The sequence below is a fragment of the Bidens hawaiensis genome, unplaced genomic scaffold (genome assembly GCF_021521415.1).
Source record: "Bidens hawaiensis isolate Kalapana, Puna unplaced genomic scaffold, B.hawaiensis_p1.1 tig00009411_1, whole genome shotgun sequence".
Lineage (NCBI taxonomy): Eukaryota > Viridiplantae > Streptophyta > Magnoliopsida > Asterales > Asteraceae > Bidens > Bidens hawaiensis.
The window spans coordinates 163,715-182,014 of record NW_027491693.1 but is presented as its reverse complement, the minus strand read 5'-3'; the positions used below and the strand labels follow the sequence as shown (position 1 = coordinate 182,014).

Sequence of the window (18,300 nt, the reverse complement as noted above, 5' to 3'; positions counted from 1 at the left end):
GTTCGATTTCTCCTCTCGCTCACGCCATTGTGTTGGGGTGTGCCGGGTGGAGTGAGCTGTGAAACAATTCCACGCTCTTTTAGATGATTTATGAATTCTAAGCTGAGATACTTTCCACCTCGATCGGATCGAAGCATTTTAATAGTTTTCTTGAGTTGGTTATTTTGAAACTCTTTGAACTTTTCAAAAATTTCATGCTTGTGTTTTATAAGATACACATAAGCATATCGACTGTAATCGTCAATAAAAGAAACGAAGTATCTTTCATGACTTCTAGACATGGTTCTGAAACGGCCGCATACATCAGTATGTATGAGTCCTAGGAGATCCTTTGCTTATTCATTTTTATGAGTGAAGGAGTCTTTGGCGAGTTTGCCAGCTAAGCAGGATTCACATTCATCAAAAGAGTCCGGTCCTGTGGATTCAAGAATCCCTTTGTATTGGAGTCTCTTAACTCGTGCCTTGCTTATGTGGCCAAGTCGGCAATGCCATAGAAATGTATCATTGATGCCAGATCTGATACGTTTAGAAAGATCATATACATTATTGTTTATTTGAACATCAATCTCATAAATACCATTTCGAGGTTTAGCCTCAAAATAAAAGATATCATTCAAGTAGGCAGAAATAGCAGTACCATTAAAAGCATACTAAAATCCTTGTTCAAATAGTAAAGAAACTGAAATAATGTTTCTGGTCAAACCAGGTGCAAACAAACAGTTATTCAAAGTAACTACAAGGCCAGATGGAAAAGAAAAATGATGTGTGCCGGTTGCAAGAACTGGGACTCTCTTCCCATCACCAACGATGAGTTCCATGCTACCTTGTTTCAGCTTCTTCCAGTTTTCAGGCTCCTGCAAGACATTAACGATGTGGTAACCACATCCGATATCAAATACCCATGTGTTGCTAGAGACAGTGAAAAGTTCAATAACGTAAACGAAATACCTTTAGAGGAGCTTTCACCATTGGTCCTCTGCCTTTTTAGCTCAGTAAGATAGTCAGAACAGTTACACTTCCAGTGTCCCATTTTGTTGCACTTGTAGCATTGGCGCTCCTCAGGAGGCGACGGTGGTACATTTGCAACACCCTTGTTAGTGTTGGTGGAAGACCTGGCAGCAACAGTAACCTTCTTCTTGCCTTTACCGTTATGACCCCGGTTCTTGGGTTTAGGCTTGACGACACCAGCAGATCGAACCATAAGAACTTGATTTTTTTTAGTGGAAATATTCATCTCAGCCGTCTTGAGCATTCCATGAAGCTCCGACACTGTTCACCCAGCCATTCATATTGAAATTCATTACGAACTGGTCGTAAGAGCTGGGAAGAGAGTTCAGGATGAAATCCGCTACCATTTCATCTGACAGGGGATAATCAAGTTTGTTGGGTCGTATTTTGTGGTTTATGCTTGTAGTTTTGGGTTTAGTTTTGAATTGTTTGGGCTTTTGATTGTAAACCAAGATCTTTTGATCTCGGTGGGCCTTTAGTTTGTTTGGGCTTAGATGGTAGAATATATATGTTAATGGTTTAGGGTTGTTGCTTTAGTGTCATTTTATATTCACCCGTGTAAGTTATTAAGGGCTTAAGCACCCGACGTATAATATACGTGTGTTTTGAAGCTTCTTTATTGTTTTTGGTGTGTTCTTGGTTGTTTTGCGTAGAATCAACTTAGTGGTTAGTTTCTGCCTAACTATTAAGTATATTGATATCACATTGAAAGATCCATCACGGGACTTACAATTGGTATCAAAGCCATTAGACCTATTCTAGGCTCGGCTATTGGTGATATCAAGGATTCTAGCGTTGATCTAAGAAGGTTTATTGTGTTGAAGGTTTCTGGATCTCGAAGAAGGGTGTTCTTCGTGTTCTTCGGCTGGTGAAGCTGTGTTTGGAGTAGATTCTGGTATATCTCATATTTAATTCAAATCCCATCATTCTCAGGATTTAGTTAAATATTCAAGATTTACCATATCTTGAACTATCCTTAGTTCTCTGGTTGATTTTGGAGTTCTCAGGAAGATTTCAAGATTCGCAGGCAGCATTCAAGGTTTTCGGGAAGGTTTACAAGTTTTCGGGGTGATTTCATCGTTCTCGGGCAACTCAGTGTGTCTTCGGATACTGTTGACAGTTCTTGGTCAACACTTAGTGTTCCCGGGCGAAATCAGTAGTTTTTCAGTCTTTCCGTTCAGTTTTTGATCAAAGATACTATGGATCAATCAGGTGTCAGTACGTCTTCAAATGCGACGCTCCATCAAGAGCTTGATTCCATCATGGGAACTACTGCTCGTGTGCCTTGCTTACTGACATCAGACGGGTTTGCTGAGTGGAAGTTTAGGTTTGAGAAGTATGTGAAAGCGAAGGATGCGAAAATGTGGAGAAGCATAATCAGAGGTCCTCAGGTGATCACTTATTAGAGAGAAGGCTCCGAAGAAATTGAGACAAAGCCAGTTGAGTTGTATACTAATGTTGACTTTGACCTTGTTGAGGAAGATTAGAAGACTTTAGCTACCTTGACCATGGCACTTTCACCTAAAATTGCCTTGGGATTTAGAGATTTGAACTCTGCCAAAGGACTCTGGGAGGCTCTCATTTAAATGTTTGAAGGAAATGAGGACATGAGGAGAAGTAGGCAAGATCTCCTGAGACAATAGTTTAACATGTTCGATCATGTGCTAGGAGAATCTTTGGAGAAACAGCTTCACCGTTTCATCTCGTTGATCACGGAGATTAGATCTGCAAATATAAATCTCACTTCTGCCGAGATCAACAACAAGCTGGTTAATTCACTGCCTCAGAGCTAGGACTTGAATGTGGCTGTCATTAAGAAGACCAAAGATATGTCCAAATTGACTCTGTCGTAGGTTATGGCTATCATCAAGGCTTGTGACAAGGATGACAAGCAACGTGCCATTAATCATGCTAGTACTTACAACACTGCAGGTTATGGCACTCCAGCAAATAATGCACTGGTCTCTCAAGAGAACTTCTTTCTGTTCAAGAGTCAGCCACCTCAACCACAGCAGCCTCAATAGACTTTTTCCATGTTTAGATCTTCACAAAGTCAACCCTCTCCTCATTCTACACCAGCTACCCCTATTTTCTTTCCGCAACAAACTACTGCACCGAAATCACAGGCCTTTATGGCCACCTCCAGCCAGTCTTACACTCAAACTCCCATTATTTCAAAGGAGACTCGAGAGAACATAGCCTTAATGGCAGGTTTTATGAAGTGATATAATGCCTTTCTTGCTGGAGACTTAGTGCAACCAGTGGTAGCTGCTAAGTTGGATCATATACATCCTGATGATGTGGAAGAGGTGGATATTTCATGGCAAATTGCCATGGTTGTTTTCAGGGCCAAGAAATTCACCAAAAGAATAGGCAGGAACAATTGGAATGTGCCTACAAATCAGAAAGTGGGTTTTAACAAGAATTCTCTAAGGTGCTACAACTGTCATGAGCCGGGTCATTTTGCTCGTGAATGCACAAAACCGGCTAAAGAAGGAAATAGAGAAAGAGCGATGGTCCCAGTGAGTAGTGACAGGGAAGAGAATATGACTAGTTCGAGTACGGGTGAGTGGGGTCTGGTGGCTTAGAACTTCTCCTAGGAGGATCAGATGGTAGCACTGAGCTTGAGTAATGTAGTTGCAAATTCGTTAAGATGGATGCTGATGAAGAGGAGAATGAGGCTGAAGAGCAGGTGATAGAACTTCAGCATGCATTTATGGCCTTCACCTCCACCAAACCTACTGAGGTAAGTACTGTACTTTGTTCTCAATATTGCATTGATAAGGTAGGCCTGTACAAAATACATAATAGTAATCTACTAAGAGAAATTGAAAATGCCAAACATGAAAACTCAACACTAAAGAAACTAGAAAAAATTTAAACGATAAACTAGAGGCATAAAAACAAGATTTCTCTAAACTTCAATCAGATTTTAGCATAAAGTGCTGTCACCATCTAGATGCCAAAGCCAAAATAGCTAAACTAACCGGCGAGGTAGAAGCATCCAAACTGGAGATAGTCAAACTAACGAATAAATTTTAAAATGCTGAATTTAATTTCAAAAAATTTGATGTCTCTAGTGCTGTTGTTGAGTCAATGATAGATAAACAGCTAAAATGGAAAGAACATAAGGGTGTAGGTCTAGGCTATAACATGGTACCACCCCCTTATAATAATAACTACTCAAGTCTTCCCCTTACCAAGGAAGAGGAAGAAAATGAGAAACTTATGTAGTATGGCAAGACCACTGCAACTGGTAAGGTTGATACAGATTCTGCAACTGAATCAACCTTAGGGGTGAACGATTCTAATGTGTCTAGTTCGTGTGCAGATGTAGTCATAGTTGAGGACTGGACTAAGGAAGATGATGAATCACCCGTTGACTCATCTGTTTCTTTGAATTTGCCTATTTTGAATAACAATGCTACAAATGTGTGTGTGGGCTCTGTTTTCAAGAGCAAAAACAATCGTTTATTTTCATCTTCTAGAACTTCCGAAGGCGGTGATCTGTCCTTAAATAAAAGTGGTGGAATTAAAAACAAAAGTAAACATTCATCACCAAAATTTGTGAAAGAAAAGGGGTTTTGTGATATTAAATGTGAAACTCATAATGATAAATCCAGAAATGGTAAAACAAGCTCACACAACAAAGCGAAACCGGGAATTGGCCGCAATGAATTTTATGTTAAGAAACAAACCTGTTTCAACTGTGGCATTCCTGGTCACATTGCTAGAAATTGCTCTCGTCTCCCGTACATCCCATATTATAGAAGCAATCAGAGAACCATGTCTCATAATGCTTTCAAAAATTTTCATTCAAATAAATTAAGGCATCATGGGACAAGGCACTCTAAAAGTAATGGGAGAAGAATCAAGGCTGACAGGTCAAGCTTTCGTCAGGCCAAGCCCATTGTGACCCATAAGCGGAAAGAAAACACGTTCTCGGTTCCTAGACCAAAATGGGTGTATGAGCCGAGAAAAACGAACAGGGTAAAGTCAAACGTGTCTTCTATCCGCAGACCAGAGACCAAGTCAACCACCTGCTTAAATCAAAAGGTTTTAAAGCCAAAATACATGTGGTTGCTAAAGTCCCCGGTAATAAAGCCTGTATCATCACATAACTCCATGTTCGATAACAATGATGATATGGTATGGCAGCCCGTAACACATTTAACTAAGTCAGGCTTACCCAGAATTATTATGGACTGGGTACCCAAAACTAACTGATCTCGCACTCTGTGCAGGAACAACTATGGAAGCATATTTTTAGACCATGGTTTGTTGATAGTGGCTGTTCCTGGCACATGACGGGAGACATATCTCAGCTAAGTGACATTCAAATCTTTAATGGCGGATTTGTCTCGTTTGCGGGAAGAGAAAAAGGGAAGATTACTCAAAAGGGTACTGTGAGTAATGGTGTTCTGAAATTCGAAAACGTTAACTATGTTCCAGAGTTGAAGCACAGTCTGCTCAATGTGTCGCAGATTTGTGATAAGGGATTTTCCACTCACTTCACCAATAAGGAATGCTTAATTCTAAAGCCTGGTATTGTCATACCAGAGGAGTGGATTCTGGTCGGATCTCAGAGGAAAGATAATACCTACTTGATTGATATTGACAAGAACATTCCTGAAGAAATTACATGCCTATTCTCTAAAGCGTCGGAACACAATTCCATGTTGTTGCATCGTCGTCTTGGCCATGAAAATGTGAAAAACCTAAACCGCCTTGTGAAGAACAACATTGTGCGAGGGTTACCTGTTAAAGACTTCGTGACCATAGAGAAGTGTGTGGCTTGCGCGTTAGGAAAGCATCATCGGAAATCACACAAGCAGAAACCGATAAACTCCATTTCCATTGTTTTTCAGCTGCTTCATATGGAATTGTTCGGTCCAGTTCATGTTTTAAGTCTATCTTGTAGTAATCACCGTCTAGTCATCACCGATGATTACTCCCGCTTCACCTGGGTGTTATTCTTATCAAATAAGGGTGAGAGAGCTGACCTGATCAAGAAATTCGTAGTGCTTATGGAAAATCAATTGAATTTAAAGCTCAAGGGAATTCGCTGTGACAATGGCACGGAATTCAAGAATTCCACACTGAACTATTTTTGTGGTGAAAAGGGAATTCTTCGTCAGTACAGTTCCGGTCGTACTCCTCAGCAAAATGGTGTCACTGAAAGACGAAATCGCACTTTGATCAAAGCAGCTAGATCAATGTTATGTGATTCAAAGTTACCACTCTTCTTCTGGGCTGAAGCGATTAACACAGCCTGTTACGTGCAAAATTGGGTGTTGATCAACAAATCTCAAATGAAAACTCCCTATGAAATATTTTAGGACACAAGACCACAGTCGTACATTTTCGAGCTTTCGGATGCCCGTGTACTTTGTTGAATGTTGAATCAACTCAAAAATTCAAAGCCAAAGCTGATGACTGTTATTTTGTTGGGTATGATAGTCGAACGGCCTATAGTGTTTACAACAAGGTATCCAAACAAATTGTCAAGTGGTATGATGTGCGTTGGTTTAAAGAAAATGAAACAGATGCCCGTGTGGGGCCTGATTGGTTATTTGACTACGACAAGCTCTTCCAGCCAGTCAATTTGTTCTCAGTGACTGACTCAGCTACTGTGATCGATGATGAAGAGGATTCTTCCTTTGATATTCAAAAGTCTCCTATGTTGAAAGTGGAACCATCTAAATCCTCAGAAATGACCCAGCCATCATCTGAAAACTTGGAAGAAAATACGATTGATACTATGTCGCCACATGAACTTTCTTCTAAAGAGACTTTACCGGTTGAGGGGGAGAGTGCCATTCAACAAATTTTTGGTAGCACTCTATTCCCCGATGTCATTTCAAACGAGTACATCGCTAGTACCTCGTACTCACATAGAACCACTGCATCAGGGTGGAGAAACCCTCTCACTGAGGTTTTAGAAGAACCAACTAATATGCCAGCAAACCGCTCTGTTCCTGATCACTCTGTTCCTTCAAGAATTCAATGGGATCACCCAATTGAAAATATCATTGGTCCCATTGAAGCTAGCGTGTCAACTAGAAGTCAAACTGGAACGATTAACAATTGTCTGTATTCTTGCTTCATTTCACAAATTGAGCCCAAGTCTATCGACATGGCTCTGCAAGAACCAAGCTGGGTTGACGCCATGCATGAGGAACTAAATCAGTTTGAGAAACTCAAGGTCTGGAGGTTGGTGGAGTTACCTGCTGGAAAGAAGTCGTTAGACACAAGATGGGTTTTTCGCAACAAGTAGGATGATACTGGGGTCATTGTTCGAAACAAGGCAAGGCTTGTGGTTCATGGTTTTCGTCAGGTGGAGGGTTTAGACTAAACTGAAGTGTACGCTCCAGTGGCTGGTCTTGAGGCTATTTGGATTTTCTTGGCATACGCATCGTACATGGGTTTCACAGTGTATCAGATGGATGTCAAGACAACGTTTATATATGGTGAGGTGAAGGAAGAAATCTATGTGGATCAGCCACCAGGTTTTGTGGACTCCAAGCATCCGTCATATGTCTATAAGTTGGATAAGGCTCTCTACGGCCTTCATCAGGCTCCTCGAGCATGGTATGTGACGTTGACTGCTCATCTGTTGGAGCGCGGGTATAATCGTTGAACCATTGATCAAACGCTGTTTATAAAGACTGTTGGAAAGGATATGATCTTAGTTCAGATTTACGTGGATGGCATTATCTTTGGCTCTATCAGCACTGCCATGTGTTCTGAATTTGAGGAAGTGATGAAGAAAATATTTGAAATGATTTTTGGGGGAGATGACAATGTTTCTGGGTTTGCAGGTTCGTCAAAGCTCGATTGGCATTCTGCTACATCAAGGGATGTGCGTTGAGGATATGTTGACAAAGTTTGAGTTTCAGGACTCCAAAAGTGCGGTGACTCCTATGGCCGAAAGACCTCTTCTTTCCTCAGATCTTGATGGGAAACACGTAGATCAAACATACTATCGATCGATGATCGGGTCCTTAATGTATCTGACTGCCAGTCGCCCTGACATTATGTTCGCAGTGTGTCAGTGTGCTCGATTCAAGGCTAATCCTAAACTTTCTCATTTAATTGCTGTTAAACGAATTTTTAGATATCTGAAGGGGCAACCAAAGCTTGGTCTTTGGTATCCCAAGACTTCAGAAATTGAACTTTATGCTTTTTCTGACAACAATTATGGAGATGATGACATTGACAGGAAATCCACGTCTGACGAGTGTCAATTTTTGGGGGATCGGCTTATTTCGTGGCAATGCAAGAAACGACAAACGGTGTCCACAAGTACTGCTGAAGCTGAATATGTTGCTGCTTCTGCCTGCTGTTCTCAGGTCATATGGATGCAACATCAATTGCTGGACTACGGTTTGGACTTTCTTGATACTCCTATTTTTTTGATAATGATGCTACGATTGCCATTGTTAAAAACTCGGTCCAACATTATAAAACCAAGAACATAGACATTAAAATTTATTTTATTCGTGTCTGTTACGACCGGAAGCTAATTCATCTTGAATAGGTCCACACTTATAATAATGTGGCGAACCTATTTACGAAACCGATCGGAACAGCCAGATTCAATGATGTTACGTTTTGAAGACTGAGTATTTTTGAGGTTAAATTTGTACATAAATATTTTTAAGGTTAAGTTTGTACAAATTTAGGGGGAGAAAAACACAAAAATACAAAAAGAGTGCGTGTGGGTGCTTAATTTAAAAAAAAATCAAAAATCTATTTTGATTCCTTCACTGAAAATTATGTCGGTCACCTAGGTTTGAGGGACATATACTACTATATGTTTGGTCCCATCGTCTACTTGTAGACACATGGGATAGGCATTTACCTGAAAACTGATGGAGACTGGGGTGATTGAATTTAAAATTTTCTTCAGGGTTATCATCTGGGAAGTAATATTAATATTCTGCAAATGCTTACTAGAAGCTTAAAAATATTTTCAAATGAAAATTGATCCAACCTTTGAGAAATGATAGATGAATTAATTATGTGTGCCCAACGTGTGAAGTTATTAAGCTAAAAAGGCTTTTGATTAGTCATTGATGTGTATGGTAGCTTTCTATGATAAGTAAAAGTTTGAAGTGATATAAACTAAAGTTGCTAAACTTTCTGTGGAGAGTCATTTTGAGGATGTGTGCATGTCTCTAGGTGCATCTCTCCGAATGATAGGCAGAAAAGTAATTACCCAGTCATACATGAGCCCGTTAGTGATCTGATCGCTAACAAAATAATAATAATAATAATAACAAATAAAAAATAAATAAAAAAATAAAGAAAATTATTTTTAATAATTTAAATTATTTTATATCATATTTTTATTAAGGCTTAAAAGGGCACCAGGGAACTACAGGGGTGGGGCATACAAGTAAGTCCTAAACACCCTGAATGTAAGGCTTGTAAGTCCGGATGGCATGTAAGTCCAACGTTCAACCTTAAAGCCTAAAATTTATTTTGTATAGAGTAATTTTGATCAAGCACTAGGGGGTTGGAGTCAAATTGGGGTGATCTGGGGAAAGCCAAATACGCCTTGAGAAGAGATAAGGGGCATCATGGTCCATAAGTGATGTCCAAGTTAGCTTTATGCCTAATTGAACCTAATCATATCACTGGCGCAATGAAAGTCATACTAAGTTCCAATACCTGCAATCAACCTTCTCACTATGTCAAAATAACGTTGAAAATGGATCATTATGAAAGTATCTTAATCAATATGATTTCACGTTCGGATCTTTTCTGAAAAAGGGATGCTCATTTTTTAACTGCTGAAATTTGATCCCAATACATGTTAAACACTCTGAAGGCTGGATAGATAAATTAATTTTGTTTTTATTCTATTTTATTTATTTATTTATTTTTATTTTTATTTTAATTTTTGTTTTTACCTCATATTTACTCATATTAAAACAAGTGTCTTCAAGAAATTAATTTTTGATCGGGGTTATTTTTCTGAGTAAGTGGGTCTGGTTCTCGGGATGGTTAGTTTGGTCCAATGGATTTTCTAGTTCTCTGGCAGATCATTTTGGCTTAGCGAATTCAGTCTTGTGAGTTCTCGGCTCTCAGTAAATAGTTCTCGGCCAGATGTTTTCGGTCAGTAAATGTTTTCAGCCAAGTTTGATGTGACCAGGTAGCTTAAAAGGCACTCATTGCTACTTATAGATCATTCTTGAAACTGACAACTTCCATTATCTTCCAAAATCTTCTATCATTATAACCATAAAATCCTTCATCTACCCGCCGCCACACATCCAATCTTGTCTCTTTTGTGCTCTCAAGTAGATTTCTTTGAAAGGTAAAGAAATCTTATATGATTGAAGGGTTTTCGGTGATCATTGGAATTACTTGATTCTTTATTCGAAAGGTTTGTTTGTTTTCTATTGAAGTTACTGATTATTGGTTTAGTTATTGATTGTAGTTACAGGTTTGGTCATAAATGATGATTAGTGGTGTGATGATGATGATGAATAGTGCTCTAAAGTTCTCGGCATGGACTGATCAGATTCTTTTGATCAATCACAGAGATCTTCATTTTGAAGATGTTTTGATGCATTCTCGGTCATACCTTGACTGAGGACTTGTTGGTTCTACCAAAGATACATCGTGTTTGACTTTTCTGAGTCAATCAAGCCTAATACTCGCTGCTGTTTATGATAATCAAGATCATGTTTATCCACTTCTTGTGGGAAGTAGCATGACTTGTGCCGGATTACCGGCCAGGGCTATTATTACAGGAATAAAGGCCCTAAATAAGACACTCAACTTCCAAGTGTCATTTTAGAAGCCACAGTATATGCGCCGAAAGGCAGAAGATGAAGATATACATGCATGATAAACGGTTTCGGTTGACACTTTTGAAAAGGACTGAAGTCAAGCAATAAACCAAGGGGGAGATTGTTGGGTCGTATTTTGTGGTTTATGCTTGTAGTTTTGGGTTTAGTTTTGGATAGTTTAGGCTTTTAATTGTAAACCGAGATCTGTTGATGTCGGTGGGCCTTTAGTTTGTTTGGGCTTAGATGGTAGAATATTTATAGAATATATGTTAATGGTTTAGGGTTGTTAGTTCAGTGTCATTTTATTTTCACCCGTGTAAGTTATTAAGGGCTTAAGCACCCGACGTATAATATACGTGTGTTTTGAAGCTTCTTTATTGTTTTTGGTGTGTTCTTGGTTGTTTTTGCATAGAATCAACTTAGTGGTTAGTTTCCGCCTAACTGTTAAGTATACTGATATCACATTGAAAGATCCATCACGGGACTTACAAAGTTTCCATAGTTGTTCGATGTACCCTTTCATTTTGAAAACATGCGCACTAACAGGCGATCCCTGTTCCATTCTGCAGCTAATGAGCTATTTCATGGTGTCATAGCGTTCTTGACGGGCTTGTTTCTGGAACATGCCCTTAAGTTGCTCAAGCATCTCGTAGGAACCAGAGTCTTCCAAGCCCTTAGCAAGCTCGTAAGACATGGTGGCTAGCATAATACAGGCAACTTCAGAACAGTTGTTCATATGTTTGTCAAGAAGCTTTCTGGAAGCAACAGTATTGTCTTCAGGCTCGGTTGGAACGGGTCCATCGAGAACATAGTGTTTCTTTGCCATTTTGAGAACAAGTCCGAAATTGCGGTGCCATTCAAGAAAGTTGGTGCCATTCAGCTTTTCTTTCTCAAGAATTTTCTTGAGAGTGAATGATGAGTTACTATCAGTTGACATCTGTTAAATAAGGAAAAGTAATTTGATTAGTATTTTCAATGTTTTAATCCTATTATCAATGACCTAATAACATTAATAAAATAGAAAGTTGAGAATCTGGCTTCCAGTTACTAATGGTAGCTGTAGCACACAACATTAGTAATTGGTTAGGAAGACAGACAATGATTGCCAATTGTGAATAAAGCACAACTCTCGGTTATGAGGCCTATTAAGACAACACTTGTCTAAGTAGATACGTTTAGCCTCATCTACGCCCACCTTAGTCTCCAGACAGCTGTAGCACGTAACAGGAGAGTAAAGTAATAGTCGCCCTAGTATAGTCACTTGTGAAAGGGCTGGATGTGTTAACGGAACCCTTTCACCTTGAAGGGATACGCTAGAAATCAAGTGCGGTGCTGTAGCTCCGAACACTTGAAGTTTCGCAGTATGCCTCAAGTGTGGCTTATAGTAGGATGGCATAGACTATTGATTTTAAAATTGGGATTAATTTTAAATATTACCGAATAGAGTAAAATTCCAGTTTTACTCTATTAATCGGGACAACTTGATGAACCCTCATCTCTCAGGACACTTAGTTCTATATAACCTATTCAAACTAAGTTTTTCGTGATATACATAACCAACTTTAAGTTAATAGATACCTATTAAGTTATTAGTTTTGGAAAATCAAATTTAGTTTAATTTTGCAAAACATGATTGGTTATAATTTGTTTTAAATCAAACTTTGTTTTAAAGATAAAATTTGACAAGTTGAAAAAGCCCTTTTAGAACTTGTTTTATTATGATTGTTTTTAATATTTTAAAACTCCTTTTAAAATATATGTATTGGTATGAGGTTGGTTATTATATAACAATTATAGAAATAAGCAACCACAAAAGCAATAAATAAATATGTAAATCTATATGGCCAATAATTGTTCGATCTTGCTAGAGCCTATTAGCAAGACCAAACGGGTTACGGGGTCATAACACACAAACAACTACAAGGATGGACTTGAGTGCATCCAATCGTCGTCTTGAGCAACTCCCATCGACTTCGCTATTCCCATTTTGTTTCCATGGTCTTTGTCTCCGGGTCTTCGTTTATTACAATATTTATAAATGAAATACAATATTACAAAAATAATATAACAACGGAAAAACCCTAACTATTACAAATTTGAACCATCCATATGGCTAAAACCAAAAACCAAAAACCAAAACATCACAAACAACTACAAACACGGTCAGGCCAGATTTACATATTGCATAACAAACAACCAAAATTCGGGCAAGCTTTTTGGTCAAATAAAACAAAATAAAATTTTGACTAAAGTATAAAGTTGCCTTAAAATTAATTAGACCAGAAACTTTAAAACCAATTAAAGTTTGTGTTCTAATTCCTGTTAAAAGACCGGTACAGACTCCTACGTTGTAACCAAGGCTCTGATACCACTGTTGGGTTTCAGTGGTGATCAGTCAAAATGTTATTTATTAAAACCGGTTTAATAAACATGACAAATAATAATTAATCTTATTAATTAATAAATGCACAGCGGAATATAAGCACCGAAACTAAACCCGACAGGATCCGGTTACAAAACCATACGAGCATGGTATTAATATACAATATATTATTAACTACTGATGAGATAATATATACCTCGGTTAATGAATAACCGGTTGAGGCACCGAGGTTCAACGAAACGAAGCTAGTTCACGAACCAAACAATGAGCGGTGACAGCAGAGTACGAACAGCAGCGACAGCAGCCGGGTGGCGTACAGACACCAGCGGTAGCAGCTGGGTGGCGTACGGCAGTAGCGGTAGGGGCCGGGTGGTGTACAGGCTGGATTACGACGAAATAGCATGACAGCGGCTGACGCGGTGGTGGCTCGATCCGACGAGGTAGATTGCGGCAGTGTAAAAGAAACAAAACTTGGTTGCCTTTTTTTGATCCTCTTTTTCTTCTGTATCACGAGAGAGAGAGAGAGAGAGCCAAGATATATATATATATATATATATATATATATATATATATATATATATATATATATATATATATAGGGAGATGATCAAGAGAAAACTCACCTATAGAGAGAAAACTAAAAAACTCTTAAAGAATTATTTTTAATTAAAAGTAAAAAAAAATTTCAAAATTCTGTTTTAGCAATTATTTTTATATTTCACTCGAAAAATAAAAATAAATGAAAAAAACCGCTGTAATGCACATACGTATTACTGTGCTATACCGTTGTATTACATATGTATATTACTATGTATTTTTGAGTTTAATAGTGTTTTATTGCATATATTCAATATTTGTGTATTGTATATGTGTAGTAGTATTGTATTATATGGAAAAAAATAATAATAAAATAAAAGTCGATGTGGTGCACATGTGCGTTAATGTTGTATTACACATACGTACTAATGTGTATTCGATGTGTATTAGTCTTATATTGCATATATACAATAGTGTGTATCAAATATGTGCAATAGTGTTGTATTCTATGCAATACACACTATTACACATGCGCACTATACCGACGAGGTTACCGACAAGTTTTTTTTTTTTTTTGAACCAATAACATATAAGAATAATGGACAAAAAAAGAAACTTCAAAAAAAAATTTTAAAAAAAGTTAAAAATAGTTTTTTAGAAGTTTTTAGGAGTTTTTAAGTTTTCTCTTTAAGATGAGTTTTCACTAGAAGCCACCCCATATATATATATATATATATATATATATATATATATATATATATATATATATATATTAGGGGAGGGTTAACGTACAAATGAAATTAACGTGCTATACATGAGAATCAAGTAGAGTTATTATATATACAAGTAGAGTAATTATGTAATTACACCATAGAGTAATTATGTAATTACTCTGTGATGTAATTACATAATTACTCTACTTGCATATATAATTACTCTACTTGATTCTCACGTTTAGCACGTTAATTTCATTTGCATTTGATCCAAACCCTATATATATATATATATTTATATTATGATTAAGTTATATTCTTAACCTAAATCATAATATTAACCTCTTAACTTCTTCTCAGCCTGCAAAGCCCAAATCGTTTATAAATAATAAACCTCCTAATATATTGTTTTGGTTAAAAATCGGGCTAAGGATCAATGAACCAAATTCGTATGTGAGGATTGGTGCTAGTATGAATTTGTGTAATCAAAGTAACAAGTATAAGCAATGAACACGATGATTTATACGAGGAAAAGCCCTTGGTAACTGTATCCCACCGGCATAAAAACCTCGGGTAGTGAGAACTATCACTACCAAGTATATTAAACTTGAAAAGATTACAAATGGTGGAACAATAGCTGATCGTGTATACAAGTGTTTATGCTAAGTGTTCTAGGTGCTTGAGAGTTGTGTGTAGCAAGTGCCGTGATCAGCTATAGGTCAATGATTAAATACATAAATATACAATGGCTAATTACTATATTCCTACTATTCCGGACATGTTCGTTTACTTCTTCAGTTTGAACGTTTTAGGAGCGTGGACGAGAAGGGAAGACTGGGTAAAATACTTCGTCCATAATAATAGAAATTCTGGTAAGCACGTGTTATACCTGCAAAAATATATTAGAATATAATCGAAATTGACTGTTTAGGATCCTTGAACCACTGAGGATCCTTAATCCTAGAAACAGTCTCCAATGATACTTGATTTTCGAGGATCAGAGATCCTGGTCCCAAAAATTGCCCCCAAACATGATAGGTGTGAATGGGGTACAGCTGTCGTGTTTATCCCAATGTGTTTTTGAATCGAACCGTCAGCGATAATATGACGTGACCGTCTCCTGCAAGTGTATGATTATCCCTAATAAATAAGATTATAAGTGTACTTCTGGCATAACCATCAGGTATCCCACTCTCTTTCTCTATTCATTCTTTTGCTTTCTTCATCCTTTCATCACAATGCCTAAAAGAAATCAGAAAGCTTTCTTTAGCTTGAGTCCTAAGGACATTAGTCCCGTACTTCAAAGCCAACATCTTCTCAAAGATCCAGTTTCTGAGATAAGTGAATTCACTAACAAAGGAATCCAGCGCATCTCCGACTATTTTCCTGAAGGAACAGTGTTTAGAGCATATGATTCCCGATTAAAGAGCGATTGCGTCTCTTCCGATTGGGTCTGCTTTCCGGCACTCCCATTCCTTCTTGGATTTTCTGTCAGGACCGTGAATCGGGTGAAACTTTCTAAAAGGTTGACAAGAACACACCGACTCGATTACCTAAAAGGCATGTCAAATATCCCGGCGGAATCAGGATATCCAACGAGTGGGAGTGTAGGAGTATAAATAGCAAAAACAAAACAATAATAGATAATCAATAAAGGCTCATTCAAAGACAAAGATTCACTGTATTAAATGATTCACTAATGAAACAGTGAAAGGAATGTCTAGGGTTTCGTGTATGACGGTGGCGGCTATACGAGGAAACAAAATAGAATATTCTTTTGGAATGTTTCTCGTATTCAGTGTGTGCCAACCTGTAAATCCGTGTCCTAAATGGAATCCTAGGACCCCTATTTATAGACCCTGATATTCCTTTTAGAAGTTCCTAATCATTACATAATGAAATACAAAATAATACAAGTGTTGAGTCATCGAGCAAGGTAACAATCTTGCTCGAGCAAACTCACTATGCTTGGTATGCTTGATGAATGTCCTCGAGCATACTTTACTTAGAATATCTTCAGCGAAGATATTATCCTCCAGCAAGCTTCATTCCTCTTGACTAATTCATGCTTTGCTAGAACTCGTCCATCGAGCAAGCTTATTCTTCTTGATGTCTTCAGCTTTTCTTATTCAGCAATCTTAGCATGCTCGGATGTAAATCTTGCTCGGGAACTGAACTGCGCTCGAAGTCCTTGCTTTGATCACGTGGCATCTTCTTATTGCATCCATGCTTGTCCCCATGTGCTCGATCAACCTGTGCTCGTGACACTTGGTTAAAACTTGTATGATCAATTTGTTTGCTCGATTGGCAATCCATGCTCGATAGAAGAATACTCTTGCTTGTTGAAGTGTAGCTTGCTCGAAGCCTTAACACTTAGAAGAATTTACCAATTAAGGTTCTGAAGACCTTGCTCGAAGTAGTTAAACTATGCTCGATCGTCTAGGCTTGCTCGAAGTCCATACTTATCGTTTTCTGAGGAGGTTGAGAAGATTCCAATCTTCCTTTTCATAAATCCGACCCAACATTTTCATATCCGTTCCCCAACCTTACATCTACTTTATTTTCTTTCACCGGCCTCAGCTATATTCAAGCCATGCTGATGATGTGGAGGACCTTGCATACCCTTGAGAGATTGATCGCAGAACAGGATCTCGATTTCAATCTTCCAGCCCTCTCTCATATGTACAGCCTCGTAACCCATGGCTCCAGCAGATTTCTTTTCAAAAGCAAACCTTTTCAACCTCTACCGACCAACAAGACTACCACAACGATCAAAGTTGGAAGAACCAGTTCTTTTTTCCAAGCGGGAATTTATTACCAACTCGCTAGATCCTAAAGGGTAGGGTAGTGGATCCTAAGGATAGAGGATCCTAATATAATTGATTGGCTAACTGTGGGTTTGTTGTTTCTTATGCAGTATCCAACTTCTCAGATCTTGCCACTGACCCTGACGGTGTTAAAAAGGCAAAGGTGCTCCTGTCTTTGGATCCTTTCGATAGGACATTCAAAGCCGTTGCTGAAGAGGTAAACAAGTCATACGAGAAGACCGCCAGCTTCCCAGAAATAATGTCAAGTAAGTTAGAATAGATTCATTGATTATTGATAAATATAAAGAAAAACGTTAGACTAGAAGAAACTTATCTTTTTTCGGGTAGGTGCACAAAAATCCTCATCCAAGCCTTCCAGGAACTTGCTAGGTCAGTTCCAACTAGAAGATGTCGACAGTCTCATCTCCTCCCGTTCCACTGAGAAGAAACCCATGAAAAGCTCTAGCCTCGCACCGCCAAAGACCATGAGTACCCATTCCAAGGCCAGCATGAAAAGAAAAAGAGACCCTGACGTAGAGATCCACAGTGCCCAGCATATCTTTGACCAGCTCTCAGAAGTAAGGATCCTTTACCCTTAGTCACAAGCATTTCAGTTGTGTCTCGGAAGTAAGGATCCTGCATAGAGTTACATTTTATCAGACATCAAAAATATATCAATTAAGAACATGTCATTTCATTACATAGGTAGGAATTTTGCCTCTTGGGCATTACACATTAAAGTTTTTACATCAAGTACAAATTAACAATACAAAGATAAATAGAAAGAAATAATTAATTATCGTTCATCCTCTTTTCTGCTATCTTCTCCATTGGCTCCCTTTATCAGCATTCTCTTTCATTTTCTTGACATAGGCTGCCTTCTGTTTAATCATGTCAAGCTCTACGACATCAGAGGAGTCATATGGAAATTTGGCCTTAATCAAGTCTTGATGGTCCTGTGGATGCATAAAATTTGAGATCTTCATCATGTCTTATCACTGCAATGGGTATACTAGACTCATTTCTCAATGTGATTGAATCATTGTGCT

General features: G+C 38.2%; 1 protein-coding gene across 1 annotated transcript; it reads left to right on the top strand.

Annotated features, from left to right (window-relative positions):
• Positions 1 to 3,661: 3,661 nt before the first annotated feature.
• On the top strand, positions 3,662 to 17,531 carry LOC143532205 (uncharacterized). The gene is made up of 7 exons (XM_077027323.1): positions 3,662 to 3,754; positions 4,270 to 4,440; positions 5,253 to 5,997; positions 6,348 to 7,168; positions 7,830 to 8,017; positions 8,126 to 8,250; positions 17,362 to 17,531. Exons 1-7 carry the CDS (start codon positions 3,662 to 3,664, stop codon positions 17,529 to 17,531), a joined length of 2,313 nt encoding a protein of 770 aa, XP_076883438.1.
• Positions 17,532 to 18,300: the final 769 nt, after the last annotated feature.